The following is a 20,611-nucleotide window of genomic DNA, read 5'->3' on the forward strand; positions in this document are numbered from 1 at the left end:
ACTCCCTCAGAATGTGGATGCTGGCAGAAGTGGAATCACAAGTCGGAAAAGAATCAGAGGGAAAAAGAATGATGAGAGCTAAGCTGTGTTTGTAGGAAACTTACATGATCCATTTAATGTTGATGTAAATGTCATTTTTAGTTGTAGAAAATTGTTTTTAATGTGTAAATAACTTGTTACTTTAAAAAAAGAAAGCCGATCTGGTGAAGACAGCTGGCACTCCAGAGCCCCTAGACAGGTCTGCCTCCTCCTACCTCCCGTCTGGCCGCCTCTGCAGAGGGCGGGCGGAGGACTGGGAGCGACTCAGTGGCCCTGGTCTCCACCATGGAGCTGCTGCTGTGCTGGGGCCCATCTGAACTATCTTTTCTAAATACAGGGCACCCCATCTCTGAGAAAAACACCCACGATGCAAACTGGAATGCTCTCCGTTCCAAAGGAAGTTTTGAAGCCTGAACCCCACCGTGAAATCTCAAGTGCAGCCCTGATATGTACCACGAAGTGTGACATTTCACAGTCGGAGACAAATCACGGCACATTATTTAAAGCATGATGTACAAAATATCCACGTGTCTGTCCACTGTGGCCTGGGTTTGATCTTTTGTGCAAAGAAGCACATTCTGAATAGGGAGGCCCTTTCTCTGCTGGCTGAATCTAATCTTGAGAAAACCTAAACCATGCAATTCTATCTGGGGTTTGTCTGCTTTTGACATAATGGAAACATTAGCAGGAAGAACATTCTCTGAGTGTGCTGCTTGAGGTTTTTTTTTTTTTTTTCTTTTAAAAAAACATTTTATTTCAAAGGGCAAGGAGGTATTTTGCTAGACACAACTGGGAACAATGGCTAGAGAACAAGAGGAGTTTGTCTTAATAAATAACAAAATGCCATCCACATTTCTCAAGCTTCCTGTAACACACTACACAGGTAAATAAATAACCCACTGCGTGGCTACCTATCTAACACAGTCCTAGGTGTCTGTGCATGTGGTGGAGCACATCATATTGCTGGGCCCAAGACCTGCCAGGCCCAGTGCAGACTGGGAAGCTCACCTCCCAGACCTCTGCCATGCCCTCGGTCCCACAGTGCACAACAGCAGAGGCACCCGAATGCAGGTGACAAGGATTGGTGGGTGTCCTGGGCTGGCATCCCTGGTGCCTCCATCTCACAGGCGGGGTTATTGCTTCATTGCCTTCTGATTCCAGACGGTATAGAGCAACGTCTGCACTCCAGCGTCGCGTCCTCTCATATAGCACGTCTGGGTCCTCTGGGAACGAGAGCACATTGCTGCCCATGCAGTGCTCCAGGCCCAACATTCTGTTGCTGAGATACCTGAGAGAGATGAGGCCCTGGGGGCCACATGCCAACCCATGTGGCCGTCTGGCCATGCCCATTACGGGAGGGCTGTGACTGGGCAGACACGGTTCTGCAGGGCCTGTGGCTGGCGGGTGCCTGGCCTCCGGCTCAGTTAAGGCAGCTGGACGGCAGTATCCATAGACTCCCTGAGTTCCATGCATGGCTACAACGGTTCCAGGAATTCTCAGGTTGGCTTTTGTGTCTTCTCCAGGTGTGCAAAAGGCAAGGATAAATCATTCTTTTCAACACAGGATCCTTTATTGGAACTTCTCCTTGAAAGATAGTTTGTGAAAGACAGGCCCAGATCCCCTGCATGGGACTCGCATGGTCAGTGTTCCTTCAGTCTGAAAGTAAAGGAACAAATGACATTGGCTAAGTGGACGGGGAGGGGGGTAATTCATACAAAATGCACAGCCTCTCGGGAGCCCACCTCTCCCCTCCACCAGGGGATGTGCCTTCAGAGGAACGAGATGGCCGATCAGGCCTTCCACCACCCACACCCTGGCAGTGGACGGGGAGTACAGGAGGGAGGAGAGAGGAGGGCTTGGGGGTTCTAGAAGCCCTATCTCTGTTCAAAGCTGCAGCTTGGAAAGAACGACAGAGGAGGCGATTTCCTCACACGTCTTTACTCGGGCTGGGGAATTGCCATGATCATATCCACACAGAGGCATTATTAGAAAAGAAAACGAGAGCGAATTAAGTGCGCCATGAAAGGGACAGGCAGTGAGCTCTCATTTCTTTCTCTTTTAGGGAAAAGCAGGTGCAAAAGGCTGATAAGTGCGCTGTCTGAAGCTGCACCCTAAGCACCTGGGAGAGGGCCCCTCCCCAATGGACTTACGGAACTTGGTCCCCTGGTGCTGACCCTGGGCAGCTGAGCTCCTTGTGTATGAGGCGGATCAGGAACTGTACCCCAAACAAAAACAAAACCGCCAGTTAGTCCCAGTGGAGACCCAAGCAGACTGCATGTACCCGTGGTCACCTGAAGCTGGCTGGCCTGCCCGCAGCACCTATAGGGGGCTGCCCTGAGGTGCTTCTTCTCATGAGCACAGTGTGGGAGCATAAGCACAGCCAGCCTGAGGGCTGTCACTGAGTCCTACGGACAACTGGGGTGTGCTCCTGAACACAAGGCTTCTACCAGAGATGTTAGCCTGAATTACCCCCAGGTTCAAGTCATATTTAAAATAAATCCTAATGTACAAATTAGAACAAAGAAAACAAAGATAAGAACAGTTAATGGTGACACTGAGGGAGGACTCCAGAAGCCAGGGGCGCATTTCATCTGACCTTGGACTGGGAGGCTGAGAGTCTGTCTTGGAACAGCCCGTTTTATCGGAAGCTCTTCAGAGATCTGCCCTGGCCGGGTTCCGAGCCCACAGGGCACCCACAAACACTGCTGGTGGTCAAACCCAGAGCCACTCAGCCTTCCCCTCAGCACCGTGCCTGACCTTGCTGCTCTCCTCTGTGGGTGTGGACTGGACTGTAAATAGCAGTTGACAATTTAGAGGAGGGTTGAGACCAAATTCTAGGCCATGATGAAAGGGCTGAGCTCGTGTACATGACGATAATCAGTAGGGTCCATTCAGGTGTCTGCTTACAGATGCCCAAGCCTGGTGCGACAAGTGGGCAGGGTAAAGACCATGGATGAGGGCTGCTCACCAGGCTTCAATCACATGCCCAGCCAGTCTTTCTCACCCAGACCTGCCCTGTCAGGGAGTGGCAAAGCTAGGAGAGTGGCCCTTGCCAGCATCTCAGGCACACCCTAGGGGACCTCCTCAGATCAGTGAGGTTCTAGCCTTGGACCTGGAAGACAGTGAAACAGGTCTATTTGAAGGAGAAGACACTAAGAAGAATGTTGATCAGCAAAAAGAAAAATGCCTATCTGGTATTTAGGTTTGAAGACTGACTCGAGCTCATTCTCAAGTGGAAATGCTATACTTCCTGGTGACCTGGCTGCCTTCTGCTGCAATGTGCCTCCGTCTCCAGATATGCTTTGATTTATTTCCCTTAGCACTCCTAGTCCTGCCTCTGGTATTAATATTACTTACTGTTATGTATTTTCCTACTCTTGTACCTTTGTCTTTTCCAAAGTCTCACTTATCAGGTGTAGTTCTTATAAATAGAGTCTGGAATTTGAAAACCAACTTGATAGTCTCTGCTCTTATCTAGACAGTTTAGTCCATTTACAGTTACTGTGGGCACTGATCTGTTGGATTAGTTTTACCTGGCCATTCTGTATTTTGTATTTCTCTGGCTTTCTCCCCACTGTAGCTAGTACTCCATACCCCCTACCCAGAACCCCAACTGAGATTCTCCTGGATTGATCAAATTATTTCTCCATACTGCTTTGAAAACTATACATTCTGTTTCTACCAACCCAACAATAAGAGGACTTAGCACAATTTAACTGTGTTCCATTTGTGCCTGACATTTTGGTTATCTTTGGGTTCAGTTCTTTTTTATTGGGTTGTTGGAAAAGTCATGAAGCACTTTTGCATAGGAAAACAGAAAAAATACGTCATGACTTTCCAACAACCCAATATATTGCCCAAATTAGTCATTGTTATTGTTGCTATTATAAGCCAAGAGTCAGAAAGCATTTTTTGTAAAGGTTGGCAGGGTAAACATTTCAGGCTTTGCAGTCCTACAGTCTCTGTTACAAATTTTTCCTTAATTTTTTTCTCCCACAATTCTTAAAATCCATTCTTACTTTTGTACCATACAAAAACAAAAGCCAGATTTGGTCAGTTTGCTGACCTCTGTTTTATACAGACAATACTTATTTAGATTTATTCCTAGTGCTCACTTTTCTCCTTGCACCTCAGACTTTCCTTTATTCTTTAACCATCCCTGTTAGCAATTTTTACCAGGAGCATTTTTGGATAAAAATGGTCTAATTTTACCCTCATTCTTGCGTGAAAGTTTAACTTAAAGTATAGATTATTTAATTAATTTTTTTTTTTTTTTAGAGAAAGATTTTTGCTCTAGGATACATGCACTTGCTGGAGAATCAGAGAAAAATCACCTCCAGGGGGATGGCCACACCACAATCCCTTCTCCTCCATTCTCCTCTTGAGATTTTGGTCATGCACATACATGCGCCTGGTATGAGTTTTAAGCTGCCAGGTCCAGGACTTGAACTGTGGTTGACTATGTGGAAGTCCAATGATATAACCACTATGACATTTGCTGGTCCTGGTAAGGTACAGAATTCTAAGTTTGATTCTTGAGTCTAAGAATGTGTACCTTAGGCAGAATCCTTTCTCACTTTCTCTCTTTGTCTCTCTAGTGAGTGCATGTGCCCTATAAAAACTTTAAAATAATAAAAATTAAATGAATAATTCTAAAAAAAAAATAATGTGTACCTTTCACAGGATCTTGAAAATTCTATTATTTTCTTCTCAAATATTACTCAACCCCACCTTTTCTATTCTCTTTCTCTAGAATTTAGGTTGTGTATTGAACTATCTCATGTGATCCTCTTTTTATGTTAGCTTTTTCTTTTCAGTTTTATATTATTATTATTTTTTAATCCATTCAGTGATTTTTTTTTTCCTGGCTAAAAGTGACAATTTTCATTTCTAGAATTTCTATTTGGTTGTTTTCAAACTTAGTTTTTTTGATAGTGTCTTGCTATTTTTTCGTGAGTTCAGTTCTTTTTGAAAACATCTTCAGAAACATATCTATTTTTATGGTTTGATAACTCCTTTATTGGCAGCTTGAGGGGACCCAGTTCTGCTGTCTGTTGTGCCTGTTGCTGTCATTCACAGTAGATGTGCCCTTAGGTTTCACGACATTAGACTGTGAGCTCCCCTTCGTGAGAGTGGTGGCCGCAGGGAACCTGTGCAGCTGGGCTGAGGTGTGACCTCAAATGGTTTTAGATTTGCTTCTGCGTAAGAACCCTAAGGCTAAGATGAGCATGGGTTCCTGTTGTCTTCCTGTGCTAGGGTGCAAATGTCAGCTAGGAGCTCTTTCACTCCAAGCACATCCCTTTGTGGGGGCTGACTTTATGAGGAAGTCACCAATTCCAACTCCATCTTGTGCCACCCTGATAACTTTCTCTCTTATTCCATGTGGGTATAATCTCCCTAGTCTCTTGATTCCTGCCTAAGATTGACAACTCACCCCCGGCCTGCTCCAACTTGAGTCTTTGTTTTACTTTGTCTCTACATTTTGGGCTCCTGGGAATTTCCCTTACTTTCTTGTGAGTTCAGCCATGCATCTAAAACAATCTTCAATGTTTACTACCTGGTATTTCTGAAAAAGAAGTTTTTGGAACCTCTAAACAATCCTAGTGATGGAAATTTTATTGCTACTTAGTGATAACACATCTGGAGTTTTAACTAAAACCCTCCGGCATTAAAAAAAACAAAAGATCCAAGGAACAGTCATTTAAACCTGATGAGTTTACAAGTTGGTATTTGATTCTGTATGCAGTGGGAGAGCAGTGTTTCAGGTCTCCCTGGAATTAAAATATATAAGACTTTAACTTAATTGGGAGAGTTGATAGTTTTAAAATCCTTAACTCAAAATGACTGGAATCAATTTCAGGGTTTTTTTTCTGGTGAAAGTGAGAGGTGAGACTTGGCTTTAAGTGTGGGGACTTTGTGCACAAGATGACTTGTCAGAAGAAACGTAGAAGTGCCACCTCGCAGGTGTATGCTGGGACGACTTCTCCAACACTGCTATTCTGAAAGCAAAGCTCAAATCTTCTCAGTGCAGGAGGGGCAGGAGGCAGGAGCCCAGGAAGAGGAGGTAAGGGTAGTGTTTCAAGGTCCACACTGGGAATCTCTTTGATCCTTTACTCTCCCATGTCTTTGGGTGAAGGGAGTCAGGCTGTTCCCCAGCTTGTCCCCAGGACACTAAGGGCCACTTTGTGGGCCAGTCTCCACGCATTATCTCCATTAATTCCCTTGATAGTTCTGTCATTGTGTGCCATTATTAGGACCATTTAAAAACCACAGAAGTTGCAGAACAGAGAGGGTAACTAATCTGCCCACGTCACATCTATGGTAGTTGACAGGGGCAAGACCCAAAGCTCCAAATTCTTGGCCTTTATACCACTGTCCCTGAAACTACAGAGCAGCAAATCCACCTGCTGCTGTTTCCATCATTTCTCCTTCCTTCCTTCCTTCCTTCCTCCCTCCCTCCCTCCCTCCCTCTCTCTCTCTCTCTCTCTCTCTCTCTCTCTCTTTCTTACTTAAACAAGAGGAAGGGCCTTGGACTGCACATATTAGGGAGGATAGAAGGACCCAAAGCTTCCTGAGATCTGCAGCGGCTCCTGGGAGAGAAATCCCACCAGGGTTTGGCCAACAACCACAGTGGTGTTTACTGACAGTGGTTTGGTTAAATGAGAACACTCACCAATAAGGCACAGGCATCCGCAAACATCAACATGTAAAACACGTTGCTCCATCCAGAGGGGGAGATGAGGCCAGCCAGCAGAGGCCCCACGGCTGCTCCTGAAATGAGCAAACACACATGCATTGCCAGTCAAGGGGAAGTCCAGCACATGGCTATTCAAAGGACTCCAGTCCACACACATAGAGGGGAAGACTCAACACCTCACACACAATTAAAGAAAAACATACAAAACAAGAAAACCTCATTCTCACCTGTTGACTGGTAAGGAGCAGAAAGCTTAACGTTACTTAGTAAGGGGTAGTAATAACCAGCGTTAAGACTCTAGGACCAGTTCTAGAAATATGTTATTGACGTTTGTAACATTCATTATTTTGATCCAACACTCCCATTATTTATTTATTTTTAAACTTACTGTAAAGAAATCTGATTTTCTATGTTATAGAAAATATTACTGAGTAAAATCTGAATAAAATTTATAGATGCAAATACTGTGTATTTTCCTAAAAGGGACTGGAATACATTCTGGTTGACATGTAGGATGGTTTTGCTGCATGCACGGTAAGAAGTATGGAACATTTCCACCAAGTCATTAACTGAAGGCTAGGCTGAATAGGGGTTTTCCTACTTTATATATATACCAATTTTGTTTCAACTGTCTACAAAGTGCCATTACTTCTCATATAACCTGAAAAGGAACCAAATGATTTTTTTAAGCCTCTGAAGAACTTTCAAGCACACATGGTAGAGGTTCAGGTGTTTATCTCTGTACCCACCAAGTCCCTGAAAGGGACTATAATTAAAATTAAAAATTATAAACCCACAAAGAAAAGGGCAGATGAGAGACAGCATGCATTTTTGGAAGATGGACCCTGAAGAGCATGGCAATCGGCACAGGCTCCAGTGACCCCTGCTCTGCAAAGTGTCCTCAGGAGGAAATAGCACAGGGATGTCCCATTCACCTGAGCCCAGCTAAGCTCATGAGGCGAGGGTGGGAGGAAAGGGGTATTGCTTGACTCTTCTATAAGGAACTTTAGACGCATCCTGTCCACCCTCCTCTTGTCTTAGCTCTTTCCTTCTTGCCCTCAATGACCCAGAGACATTTTACCACCCTCACTGGAGAACAGCATCTTAACATTCAGAGAATTTAACCTTTGGGGACACCAGGCCCAGTGCACTGGGAGGTACCAGACAGAAAACAAGGATCTAGAAGTAGATATCAGCTTCCCATCCCTGACAGGCTTGCAGTGCAGCCCACACTCCCCAAAGAGGCGCAGGAGTCTTTTCACCCAGACTGCAGTTGGGTCCCCCTAACGTGAAGACCAGTAGTGAGACCACATTCCCATGCAGAAAGGACTCAGGTAAGTGTGCAGTGGCCTGTTCTTAAATATGAAAATGTGAAGGGACAGCAAGGGTTCACCCTGTGTCTGAGGAATGCCCCTCATAAAACTGGGAGGAGAGGGACCTAGAGGAAACACATCAACCAGGGAGAAGAAAATTCCCAGGAAATTATGATACTCTCAAAAGCTAACAGAAAATCAAGTCAAACCATAGGAAAGTTTCATTTGTGTAAAATCAGCTCATTATCAGCAATTTCACATGATTCCCTCTATCTCACATTGCATCTAGGAAATAAGAACAGAATGCACTAAAAGAGCAGGAAAACATTAATGAACATTAAAAATATGAGAAAGAGAAAGTTCAACACAATGGTTAGAAAGTAAAGTCATGAAAGCTTCTAAGAATGTAGAAGAATAAGGAGACAGGCAGAATGAGAAGGAAGGAAGGAAGGAAGGAAGGAAGGAAGGAAGGAAGGAAGGAAGGAAGGAAGGAAGGAAGGAAGGAAGGAAGGAAGGAAGGAAGGAAGGAAGGAAGGAAGGAAGGAAGGAAGGAAGGAAGGAAGGAAGGAAGGAAGGAAGGAAGGAAGGAAGGAAGGAAGGAAGGAAGGAAGGAAGGAAGGAAGGAAGGAAGGAAGAAAGGAAAGAAAGAAAGAAAGAAAATTGATGGATTAATTCAAAATGCCCAATATCTGACTAACAAATTTTGCAGAAATAACAAAACAAAACAAGCATAAAATGATAGGGAAAACATATCAAAGAAATCATAGAGTGCAACTGCCCCAAAGTGAAGGGTGCGTGCTTCCAGACTGAGTGCGCCCAGTTGGTGCCAGGAGCACAGTGGGTGAAGGAAGAAGTCTCTGAGGATAGAAATGTGACCCTAAAGATTCCAAGAGAAAAACAGAAGGGCTTTTTTTCAAGAGAAAAATGAAGGGCTGGGGCAAGAACAACAGTTGACTTCCCGATGACATAATGGAAGCTGGGAGACATTGGAATTCAGAAGGAAAAGGAGTTTCTACTTCAGGTGAGCGAGCAGGCTCGAGACACCACAGACCTGCAAGATCTTAGAATTTAACTACCCTGAACTCAGCAAGTTGCTACAGGACATTTTCCCACCACAACGATCTGGAAAATGGGGGCTCTGATAGAGCAAGAGATGAAAGGGATTCACAGGATAGTGGTGAAAGGGCTGTGTCAGTGGGCAGCCATGGAGGCCCTTCCACAGAAGGACAATGAGGAGGGGAATCTGGTGGTGACAGTTTTGAGAAAGGGAACCATGTGACAGAAACTAATAAAAGGGCAAGTGAGGCACTGGCTACCATGGGGAAAAACGACTGTGCATATTGAGGATGTATAATTATAACACCTGCATAACTGAGCAAGTACAGGCAGGTGAAAAAGGTATCAGAGAGCCAGGGCCCATCTTCCTTAGTGGGCAGACAGCAGACAATGCCAAGAGAGATGAACGTAGAAACATGTAAGCATGTAAACCCCAGAAGAAGCAGTTGAAAGTGACTGCTTCCAGAAAGGGGCCTGGGGTGGGGGTGAGAGGTGAGGAGGGGAGCACCATTTTACATCATAATAATAAGCTTCGGAGACTAGCTGGCTTCTAAGATGGCATCTTGCTTTCCTTGGCTAGAATAAAAATTAACTTGAAAAAACACGGGACTATATCCAGCCGCTCTGCATAAAGTGCCCCAAGTGGTGAGCCTTGTGAGCCACAGGGAGGCAGCTCTAAGCGCTTAGAGGGCACCGATCACACAGGCCTGTGTCATCAAACCCAATGGGCTCTTGTGATGTGCGAGAGGCACCAATTCACAACCAGCCCAGTGATGCCTCCACCTATACCAGGGACAGTGAGTGGATTAAGACCTCATACACACTAGGGACCGATGCTCTTAGGAGTGCAGTTTTTGCTGGAACAGTCTGTGTTTCCACTTGAGACTGTCTTTGCTTTTGTCTTGTGGGGCAGCACTCCTGGTGGGAAGCCTGCATGCTGTTTCCATGGTGACCACCGAGTCCCCACACTTGGGCCCCATGTGTCTTGGGCCTGCTATGTGGGCGTGGGCTGGAGAGCTCCCACCAGTGTCCAGACCTCAGGTGGAAGTGCTGCTGAAGCCAAGGTGGGCGGAGGCTCCACAGTCAGTGTTTGCTGCAGGTGAACAGAAAGGTCAGGGCAGAGGGCCTCTGCCTGCCACCGTGTGGGTGAGGGGCATGTAGAACTGTGATCTCATTCCTCCTACGTGGCTCTGAGGGGAGGGGCGGGGAGCTGCCTCCATTCACAGCTGCAGAGCCTCCACCCTCTGCCAGGAACTTCTGTTCCCCTCTTACTTTGAGAAGAATATCAAGAAAATTGTTTTTTTCTCCACCAAATTCCTAATTTCTCCCTTTTCACTCTGATCCTCTGCGTTAACATGGTAATCAGGGCTGCCAGCAGAGCTCCAAATTAGCTTTAAGAAAAGGGGTTCACAGTGGGAGTAAGACTGGCTTGTAAACAGAGACCGCTGGGGCAGCAGGCAGAGAGAAGGTTGTTCAGTCACGGGCTAACTAGAGCTAAGCTGGGCTCAGAAGAGGATGCTCAGTCCCACACTAACTAGAACCAAGCTGAGCCCAGGAAAGGTTGTTCAGTCACACATCAACTAGAACCGCACTTGGCCTAGGATCTCCTGACGTCCTGGGCATGGGCAGGACAGTGGCAGGCCCATTCCATAGGGGGAGCTGTTATCAGGTATAGCACACCAGCCCCTCTCCCTATTTGCTCCTGGACATTCCTCTAGGCCCTAAGATTGCCCCAAAGGGAACATTAGAGGTTTGATCACTAACACTATCCAATCCATTTGAGGTCATCTCGGTCCAAAGAAATTAAGGAACCAATGCTGAGGACAAAGGCAGGGCTGGTGTGATGCTGGCGAACAGCAGAGGTCAAAGCTGGGCTCTCTGAATGTCAGCTGCCTTGCCGGCCTTCTTACAATGAGCTGGACTTGCTGGCCACATGAAGTGGGGTGCTGGCCCTAGAAACTAGAGCGTGGAGCAGGGGGTCTTACAATCAGGGACAAGCGTTCTACCCCGGTGGGCCATGTGGATCAAGGAGAACCTGGGCCTCTACCAAAGCCCCTCACCTCCTGGGCCTTGTCTGTGACTCTAGCTGCCTAGGGTTGGCCAGCCAGCTCAGTTCACTGGAGAAACAGCAAAAATCAGGTAGGCAAACCCCTGCCCTCATGGAGCTGCCACCCAAATGAAGGGAGCAGAGACACATAAAGCAAATGAGGAGGCCAGACAGTGCTCTGGAAAGTGGCAAGTGCTATGGAGAATAGACAGAGATCCAAAGGAAGCCTGAAGTCTAGGGGAGGGGGTTCACCTTCTTAAAAGGGGATGTGCAATAAGGTCTTACTAAGAAGACGGTATGTGTGCAGACTCCAAGGGCTGGAGGGAGTGCAAGATCACCGGTGGGGGGAACCTTCTCAGGCTCAGGGCACAGGGACTAGGCTTGGTGTTTCTGAAGCACGGCGGGGAAGCTGTGGGTTGCAGAGAATGAAGAGGGCAGAGTGGAGGAAGGATTCCAGGTCCTGCCTTAATAAGACAGAAGTGGGTGCCCAGAAGCAACCTGTGGATGTTTTCCATCTGGTGGGCACAGAGGCCATGGGATGGTCTGGAGAGAAACACCAGCCCCCAACTCGGGGCAGTGGGAGGGCCCAGCACCAGGATCCGGATGGACTGTGCTCACTGCAGTTTACTGAGGTGCGACTCCAGGGCCCTCTCCTCCCAACTCTGTCCCACCTCTGTCCTCTCGGCAGGAGCCTGGGACAGCAGGTGACATAAAAAGTTGCCACCAAGATCTTCCTACTGGCCATGGGGGTCACAGCAGGCAAGCCCCTGAGCCTCAATTTCCTAGATAGAGACAGGGGCAATTGAGGCATCTCCTCTCCTCTACGGGCCCTGTGCGATTTAGCCCCTGGTGTGGGCAGGGCCCAGCACAGGCAGCTCCTGGGACCTCTGTCTAGCAGAGCACTCACTGCATTCATGCTCCTTGCACAGAGGCTTGAGAAAGGCCAAGGCCACTGTTAGCAGCCCCTCTGCCTCTCGCGTTGGAGGCCTGGCATCTCACCACCTCACACCTGCTGGAGCCCAAGAGATCAGCTGGGCTCCAGGATTTTTTTTTGCAGCAAAATAAATTCCATTTTCCCACGAACTATTTGAAGTTCTTACATAGGCACCTTTCTAAATACAAAAGCACCTATCCATGGGTCATCAGATTTTTGGTAATTGAAATAGAAATGGAAGTAAGATCCTGTTTCTCTTGAGAAACAGTGGACCAGACGTGGCCGGCAGGCTGCAGTTTGGATACACAGTCCTTCATACCTGTTCCCTCTACAAACCGTCCAACCCCACACCATGGTGATCTGCTCAGGGTCAGGCAGCCAGCCGACCTGATGCTACCCCGGTGACTGCAATCGCAGCACCGGTTTACTACGGCGTGGCCCCGTGGCTTCCCTGTGAACACAACCAGCCCCTCAGGCTACGCGTCTCGGCGCACCTACAGAGCCGGTCCCGTCGATGATGGCAGTCACCGTGGAGAGGGCATGTGAGTTTCCTTTCAGACTTTTGTGAGTGCCCTGGAAGAGAGAGAAAGACAAATGGAGACTGTCTCAGTGGTGTTAGGACTGAGAAAGGAACCGGTGCCCTCCACACGGCAACTTCCTCAAGTCGCTTCACAAATAACTCAATCCATGGGACAGTTCCTATTAGAAAATGGGAATCTACCCTACCCTAACTCACCTTGGAGAGATAAACAAAATTTTGGAACCAGCAGTTAGCATAATGGCTATGTCGCTGGACTCCCATGTAGTTGACTGCGGTTCACGTCCCAGACCCGGTGGCTTAAAACTCACGCCGGGCGCGTGTGCGTGCGTGCCCAAGATCCCGAGAGGAAAATGGAGGAGAAGGGATTGCGGCGTGACCATCCCCCCTGGGGGGTGATTTCTCGCTTTCTGTCTCTCTGTCTCTGTCTGTCTGGCGAGTGCACGCGCCCTATAACAAAAAAATTTTTCCCCAAAAAAAGGAGAGGTAAACAAAGTTTTAGGGGCTGTTAAGAGTCAAAATCAGGCCAGCAGGTAGTGAGGTAGAGAAGAGGGCTGGATCCCACATGGCTGGCCTGAACCCAGTAGCTTAAAACATGCCAGGTGTGTGTGTGCGTGTGCATCCAAAGTCCCAAGATGAGAATGGAGAAGGGACCGCAGCCTGGCCAATGTCCCTGGGGGGTACTTTCTCTCTGGCATGCATGCACCTCATAGCAAAATTTTAAAATAAGAGTAAAAAAATCCTTAAATATCTTAAATCCTTAAATATCTGTCCAGGCATATTTACTCCACACAATCACACTGCACTCAGCCCTCCAGCAGCCCACGTGGGAGATGAAAGGATGAATGACAGGCGCCCTGTCCCTAAGCTTTGCTGCCACTGACAGCTACTCCACTTTCTGCTGTATCCCAAAACAGCAAGGGCCTTTCTGTGGTACGGGCCAGACGTTTCTGCAGGCGCTAAAAACCAGCCTGATGAAAGCAAGTGCCGGAGGAGCAAGGAGAAGGGAGAAGTTGGGAAACCAGCACAGCGCCAGTCCTCGATGACCCATGGGTAGGAGCTTTTGTATTTGAAAAGGCACCTGTGTGGGAACTTCAAATAGTTCATGGAAAATGGAATTTATTTTGCTGCAAGAAAATTCTGAAACCCACGTAATTTTCCATAATATAAAATTTTCCATGAACTTTTCAAAGAACTCTTGTGTGTAAGGTTGGGGGGAAAACCCTATTAACTGAGGACAATAAAATGAAAATGAAAACAAAACAAATCAAGAAAACAGTGCCTGAAATCTCAAAACTATAAAAATAAACGAAAGCTGCAAAAAAAATAAGTGTCTATGGGCCTAGCTGCAGTGATGCAGTGGGAAGGTGCTGGTGTGTGATCCTGGAGCCTGTGTGAGGACCGGATCAGATCTAGGTTGACCCGAACATGCCAGGAACACCCGTGGGCACCTGCGACCCTGCCTAGATGCGAGGCTAGGGGATGACTGCAGTGTGGCGAGGCCCATCAAGGGTACCTGTTTCTCAAGAAAGAAAACACAAAATAAGCCCCCCAATATGTGCATGCATGTATGTGTAACGTGTGTATAATATAAAGCACATATAAAAGAAAATCACCCATAACCTTCTTTTCTTGGAATCTAAAAATAGATGTGAAAGTTCCTTCTCTGCCTTCACCCCATAGTAGTTGACCACTGGGGTCAGTCTGGTGCAGGGCCTTTCAGAATTTTCCATGTCCACACAGATGTGAGTCTGCGTGTTCACACATGGGGCCGGTCAGGCAGGGTCTGCACCTGCTGCTCTGGGTCAGTGACATAGGAATGAGATGAGAGTGGCCTGGCCCCAGCACCTCTTCAGTGACCCACCAGGGGCAGGGGCTTCTGCTGCTCTTGGGAGGGAAATGCCTGAGATGGGAGGATAGGGCACAGGAGTCTGGGTTGCTCTAGATGGTTGAGTCTCCTGGGCTGACCTGCCTGTGACTCTAGGAGAAGCGTAGGAAGGGGAAGGTGCGGGGAGGCTCCTGGGCCACAGGGACAGGCTATGTGCAGAAGAGGAGCTTAAATAGAGATACACGGTTTCATTCATGGAGACCAGCTATGGAGGGGTGATAGCTACAGATGGACAGGTGACAGATACAGATAGACGTGTGATTGCCAGGGCTGGTGGTCCCCTCTGGGCTCCTGTGGAGACACTAGCCACTCACCAGGTCAGCAGATACGGCGGTGGTGATCAGCGCGTAGGGTCCGCTGACCAGGGCCCCGCTGAGAAGCAGCATTGCTGGGGGAGAGAAGACAGTTAGGATAGAATCATGTCCTTGGGGGAGGGGGCACCTGTCTCAAAGTAGGTCAGGCATCTGGCATAGGCTGGCCTGCCTGAGTGGAAGGCAGGTAGGTGCAGCCAGGGTGGGCTAGACCTGGGAGCAACAGTGTGTTCTTCTAAAGGGCCTGGTCAAGTCGCACTTGGCCAAAGCCTCAAAGCCTGGGACTCAGGTCCTGGGACCCTGATGGGCAGTGGCTGGTGAAACGCTGAGGAGTGAGCTCCGGAGGTGCCCAGCAGCCCTGATCTGAGTCGGTGCCGGCAGAGGCCGAGATCAGCTATTGCGGTATATGTAGCAAAAAGGACTTGCTGGCATCTCTGTCACTGACAGCTGCTGCTGCCACTTTCTGAAAGCACAGTCACTTCCCCACACTGTCCTCTGGGCTCACTTTCTCAAGCTAGCTCTGGGTCACATGCCTCAGTGGGGAAGCTTCTGCCCCAGAGCTTGGGATGCTCCACACTCGCCCTCCCAGCATTGGCAGATGTTTCCTGGTAGCTTGTCACAGAGTCACACAGCCCACGTCCCTCCAACCCCACTGCTGGCCAGTAGGTTAGAAAGAACACTCGCTAACTGTCAAGGGCATCATTTGGGAGCGCTGCCGGCAGGAGGTTAAAAATAGCCCTCTGATGTTGCACAACCACTCCCAGAGCGGTGCCGACAGGAGGCGGCAGGGAGGTGGCCTGAAACCACTCCTGCCCGCCGGCTGACCTGCTCTGCTGTACAGCACACCCCACCAGCCAGCCCAGGCTGGGTCCCTCACCTGGGGCACGCTTTCTCCTGCCAGCTCCCACCGAGGCCAGCGAAGGGCTGCTCTCCAGGCTCCATCTGACTTGAGTGGTGCCTTCCCAAGGGGCACGCCGAGCTTCCCTGCCTGGAGCAGGAGTGTGCTCTCCTTATCTGCTTTCAACCTTGCAGTTCACTGGCCTCATGCTGGAGCAGGAGTGCCCTGGCCTCGCCCAATGGTCTCACCCAAAGGGATATTGGACTATTCCAGCCATGCCGACTGCTCTAGCTGACACCTAACTCCCATCACACCAAGCTGTGTGGCAGAACACAGATGTGAACTAACAGGCCATGTGTACTCACCCACAGTGGCTTCCACACCCATTTTGCTGACAGTGGAGAACACGTAGAGCTGTGGACAGGTCAAAAGCAAAGGCTTGCTACAGTTATCCGGACTTCCCGGAGCCTGCACTTCCATAAAGCCAGGGGTGACTCCCAGTCATCCCGAGACAGAAACCCCCAGAAGAGAATGACCGCCTTGTCCCCTGCACAGAGGGTGGCATCTGTGTCATGCGTGGCAGCTGGGCTCAGGGCTTACCCCATCCCTCCTGGCTCTGCACCAGGAGCTCCAGGTACTTGGGAGACCTGCAGGGGGTGCCTTGCTCTGAGCTCCCAGTGCTGACGGACCTGGGCAGCTTTCTCTGAGCTCACTGGTGAGAGTCTAATAGTGGAGATCTCAGGCTTCTACCCCTAACAGCAGCACTCACTGTCATGGAAGTCCTCAGGCAAGGGGCTGACTTCAGTCCTTTACTAAATGTTGAGTGTCTACACTGGCCAGTGCCCACAGCCCTGAAAGTTCTAAAAACTAGGCCTCATTCTAGAGACGGCCACAGCCCAGCGGAGTGGCAGATGTGCAGATAGTTATAGTGCAAGCTGATGAGTAGTAACATTACCTATGACAGTACTGTAATAAAAACAGTAATGCTACCTGATTATTTCATTTAATCCTCACGACCGTACTGTGGGGTGGAGCTATTGTCATCATCCTCTTCCAGATGAGGCAACTGAGCTACAGAGAAAGGAGGTCACCTGTCCAAGGTCATGAGCTACCAAATGCTTCAAAAGCAGTGTGACCCAAGTATTATGGTGGGCGGAGCTAATGATGTCTAGGGCGTGGTAGAGGCTTCGGGGATCCTGAAGGATGGGCAGGAGCTTGCTGGGGAAGGTGGGGAGAGGCGGAGAACATCCCAAATAGAGAAACTGCACACAGGAAGCCACAATGAACACAAAGCAGTGGCGTGTGAGGAGAGCAGCATGGACCACATGCATCTTGGGGCCCTGGGCAGGCATGTGCCTGGAGGAATGCCATGAGTCCTGAGCTTGTTAGCAGAGAACACAGGCCACGAGGAGAGGGCACTGGCTGGCAGGAGGGTGGGTGCAAGGGGACTGTGTGTGCAGGGGGAGGGTGGGCTGACCGTTGGGGCTGCCAGCAGTAGCATCAGGCCACAGGTGGAGGCCCTCTTCTCCAGCCGGTCTGAGATCACACCTGCCAGGATTCCACCTGCAATGAAGAGGGCAGGTGTCAGGTGCTTGGTCAGAAAGGAGTCCATTACCAGGGAACGAACGCCAAGAGCAGGCAGCCTTCGTGGTGGGGACTTTCCTCCCAGCTGGCCTTTCTGGGCTGCAGTCGGATTCAAGGTTGTGTTGGGGGTTGGGTTTTAAGCCAGCCCTGCAGCTCCTCTACCTGCCAGGGCCTGGGGCCGGGGAGAGGAGACCCTCCAAGAGTGGGAGGGTGCAGCACTGCTGGGTGGGGCCCCAGAGGACACAGCTCCCTCTCAGCAGTCAGGCAGCTCAGAGCAGTCAGAGAACACAGGCACACAGAGGACTGTGGAGTTCCCATTGAGGTAGAACAGCAGTGAGGGACTCACCGAAGATGCCACCCACATCAAACAAGGTGGAGAGCTCCCCTGCTTTTTTGGCATCCAGGTGATCTGTCAAAAAGACCAGAGTGTGAGTTAATAAGGACGTGCACTTCCATAAGTGTTATGGCGAGGATGGCCTGACAGGACCCACATGTGGGATTCTGGGTCCATAAGCATGGTTTATAGCAAGGAGCAATTACCAGTTGGATTCTTGGATTCTTTAAAGAATCCAACTTGTATTCTTTAAGACAAACAAAACAAAAACACACAGCTAGAAAGGATGAAAACACTCTTAGCTAAACCTGAGGGCTTTCTCTGCTCAGTCTAATTGTGACCCCCACCTTTGGTTCAGAGGCCACCTGGAGGCCACCATGATGTCAGATCAATTCAATACGAAACAGAAGGACCTGTGAAGTCTGCTACCACAGGGGGCCTCTGGCATCCCGGCACCACAGAGGTGTCCTGCAATGTGCTCCAAGTGCCCACACGACTTAGAACTGGAAGGGATGGAGGCTTCTCAGACTATAGATGAGGGAACTGAGGCCTCACGATGCCCAGTTTAGGATTCTCTCCATCAGACTTGGTGCAAGTTCAGAGCTTCAGGGTGAACTGGAGTTGGCCAGGATGGATTGAGATGTGGGAAGCATTTGGGATTACATTTAGATCCAGCCTTTCCTGATTCAGAGCATACAGTGAACTGTGCTTTTTGGGTCACTCAGATTGGAAATGCCAATAATTAGAGACCTCACTCCTGAAAATGTCACCACTTTGCCGTTGCAGAGGAATAAAGGAAGAGAGAAGTCACACAGCCTGTCTGGCGAGGGCTCACCTTGTCCATAATGTACACAATTCACCTGATAAAAGGAAGTGGGGTGGCCAGCTGAGGAAGGCACCTCAGGGTACCCTGGCCCTGTTGGGAGGTCCATACGGGTGTTCCCTCACTGCTTCCCAAAGTGTGCAGCCCTAGCCTCAGGCTCCTGTGGTCTCTGCACACCCTACAGTACCACTAGGAGTATGTGGTCTGTGCTTCGAACCTCCCCCTCTTTCTCCTCTTGCACGTCGCCTCATCCAGAGCCCAAGACTCCCCTGAGGACCCTGGTTGCTTCTTTCTTCCCCCTGCCCTCAACTTTGGGACAAGTGAGCTCTGTGCTGCCACCCTGTCAGCTCACAGTTCCAATCCCTCTACTCAGTGGTCCCTTCTCTCGGGAACCGCTGATACCTTCTTGTTTTTATTGAGGTCACCCATGCTGTCGGGGTGCACATCACTGTAGCATAACCAGCCACTGCTGGACTTGGGAGTGCAAGAAAAACGGCCAGCCCTCCCTAAAATTAGAACCATCTCCCAGAGGCAATTTCTAGGTCAGATTATTAATGATTTATGATCTCGGGTCCCCAAGGTGGGCTCCTGCTTGCTGGCTGCTATGCTCCAAAGTGCAGTGCGGCCCACATGGCATTGTAGCCGTCCAGAACAGGAACCCTAGGGAATTGGCAGTTGCAGCTGGGACAGAATGTGTCACCCCTTTACACCTCACACAGGTGACACTTCTGGCAATAAAACTCATGCATTTGCAGGCACTCTCACGAATGTTTAATCACGCTGTTGAAAGCACCCCGCCAGTCTCCCCAGCATTCCCCCAGAAACCAGCCAGCAGAAGGCTGACCCGATTGCATTGCTGTGTGGAACTTACCACGGGTGCATCCAGCGGCAGGTACTCACCCACGCTAGTGATGTACAGCGGGAGCCAGAAGAGGAAGGTATAGCTGACCAGCTTGGCAAACAGCAGACACAGAGAGAACTCCACCACGCCCTGAAAGAGAGCAGCCGTGTGTCCCCCAAGTGTGTCTTCCCAGGTGGACTGGAGCAACAGTTACAAGCGACTCTGTCCTATAAAGCACTGTGTTCCTGGTCTGGTGTAGGCACCTCCAGAGAAATACTGGGAGCGGACACCACTGTTACAGAGTGCAGCCAGGCTGGAACGTGATGGGAAACTGACCACAGAGGCCTTCTCCCAGCACCTGACACCCCTCTGAGATTGAATCCCAGTATCTTTATGTCACATTAGAGTCAATAAAAATATGTACTAAAGTGAGCCTCACACGACGTCATTTGGAACACGAGCTCACAAAGTTTTCTCAGGGCCAGAGCCTGGTGGGGAGTCATCTGGTTACTGAGTACTAATGGTTATTTCTTATCTGGGGGCTGAAGTGGCTGCAAATGGCACAGCAACCAGAAACACACGGAGCAGACAATTGTGACTCGCGTTAGACACACGGGGCACTGCACTCTGCCTGTGAGCAAGACCCATGGGGATGCCGAGCACACGATGCAGAGGAAACTGCAGACATGAACGAGGACATCACGGTCCCGAGCGTGGGGACTCTGCTTGTTTGTGCTTCATGTGATGTCTCCTTTTAGCAAGAGGAGGTGCTGTGAGAGAACAGTTCCAGGCCCCCTCAGAACTCCCCAAACTGGGCAAACAGCAGTATTTGATTTCCCTGTCATTTAAAGTAGTTAGGGCCAGCTGGTTGCATGGTGAAGGCAGCTGGATCCCACATAGCTGACTTCATGGTTTGAGTCCAGACACAGTGGCCTAAAAAACATGGCAGGTGGGAACCAGCAGTTAGCGTAATGGCTATGTCGCTGGATTCCCACTTAGTCGACCGCGGTTCGTGTCCCGGACCCGGTGGCTTAAAACTCACACCGGGCGCGTGTGCGTGCGTGCCCAAGATCCCGAGAGGAGAATGGAGGAGAAGGGATTGCGGTGTGACTATCCCCCCTGGGGGGTGATTTCTCGCTTTCTATCTCTATGTCTCTCTCTGTCTGTCTGGCGAGCGCACGCGCCCTACAGTGAAAATCTCTCCCCCCACCAAAAAAAAACATGGCAGGTGAAAATGCATGTATGCCTAAAATCCCAAAAGGAGAATGAAGGAGAAGGAATTGAGGTGTGGCCATTCTCTCCCTGGGTGGGGGGGGGGTGCCTTCTCACTGCCCCCAATACCCCGTGTCTCTCTCAGGGGAGCACACA

The 20,611-nt window shown here is 49.4% G+C and overlaps 1 protein-coding gene across 4 annotated transcripts in view; it reads right to left on the reverse strand.

The window, feature by feature from the left end:
• Positions 1-335: 335 nt before the first annotated feature.
• The window catches only part of SLC37A1 (solute carrier family 37 member 1), an 81,565-nt gene continuing 61,289 nt past the window's right edge, over positions 336-20,611 (reverse strand). For 2 of the 4 annotated variants that reach the window (XM_014590859.2, XM_006156361.3), the window contains exons 12-20: positions 19,303-19,393; positions 17,592-17,654; positions 17,139-17,224; positions 16,027-16,075; positions 14,827-14,900; positions 12,581-12,659; positions 6,713-6,810; positions 2,190-2,254; positions 340-1,695 (exon numbers count right to left, since the gene is read on the reverse strand). In XM_014590859.2, the coding sequence (XP_014446345.1) occupies positions 1,680-1,695; positions 2,190-2,254; positions 6,713-6,810; positions 12,581-12,659; positions 14,827-14,900; positions 16,027-16,075; positions 17,139-17,224; positions 17,592-17,654; positions 19,303-19,393 (621 nt within the window). In that variant the 3' untranslated portion in view covers positions 340-1,679. Of the gene's footprint in view, positions 1,696-2,189; positions 2,255-6,712; positions 6,811-12,580; positions 12,660-14,826; positions 14,901-16,026; positions 16,076-17,138; positions 17,225-17,591; positions 17,655-19,302; positions 19,394-20,611 lie in introns of all 4 variants that reach the window. The other 2 variants (XM_027774897.1, XM_027774896.1) reach the window with 2 other exon arrangements.

The sequence above is a fragment of the Tupaia chinensis genome, unplaced genomic scaffold, assembly GCF_000334495.1.
Source record: "Tupaia chinensis unplaced genomic scaffold, TupChi_1.0 Scaffold000492_1, whole genome shotgun sequence".
Classification (NCBI taxonomy): Eukaryota; Metazoa; Chordata; class Mammalia; order Scandentia; family Tupaiidae; genus Tupaia; species Tupaia belangeri.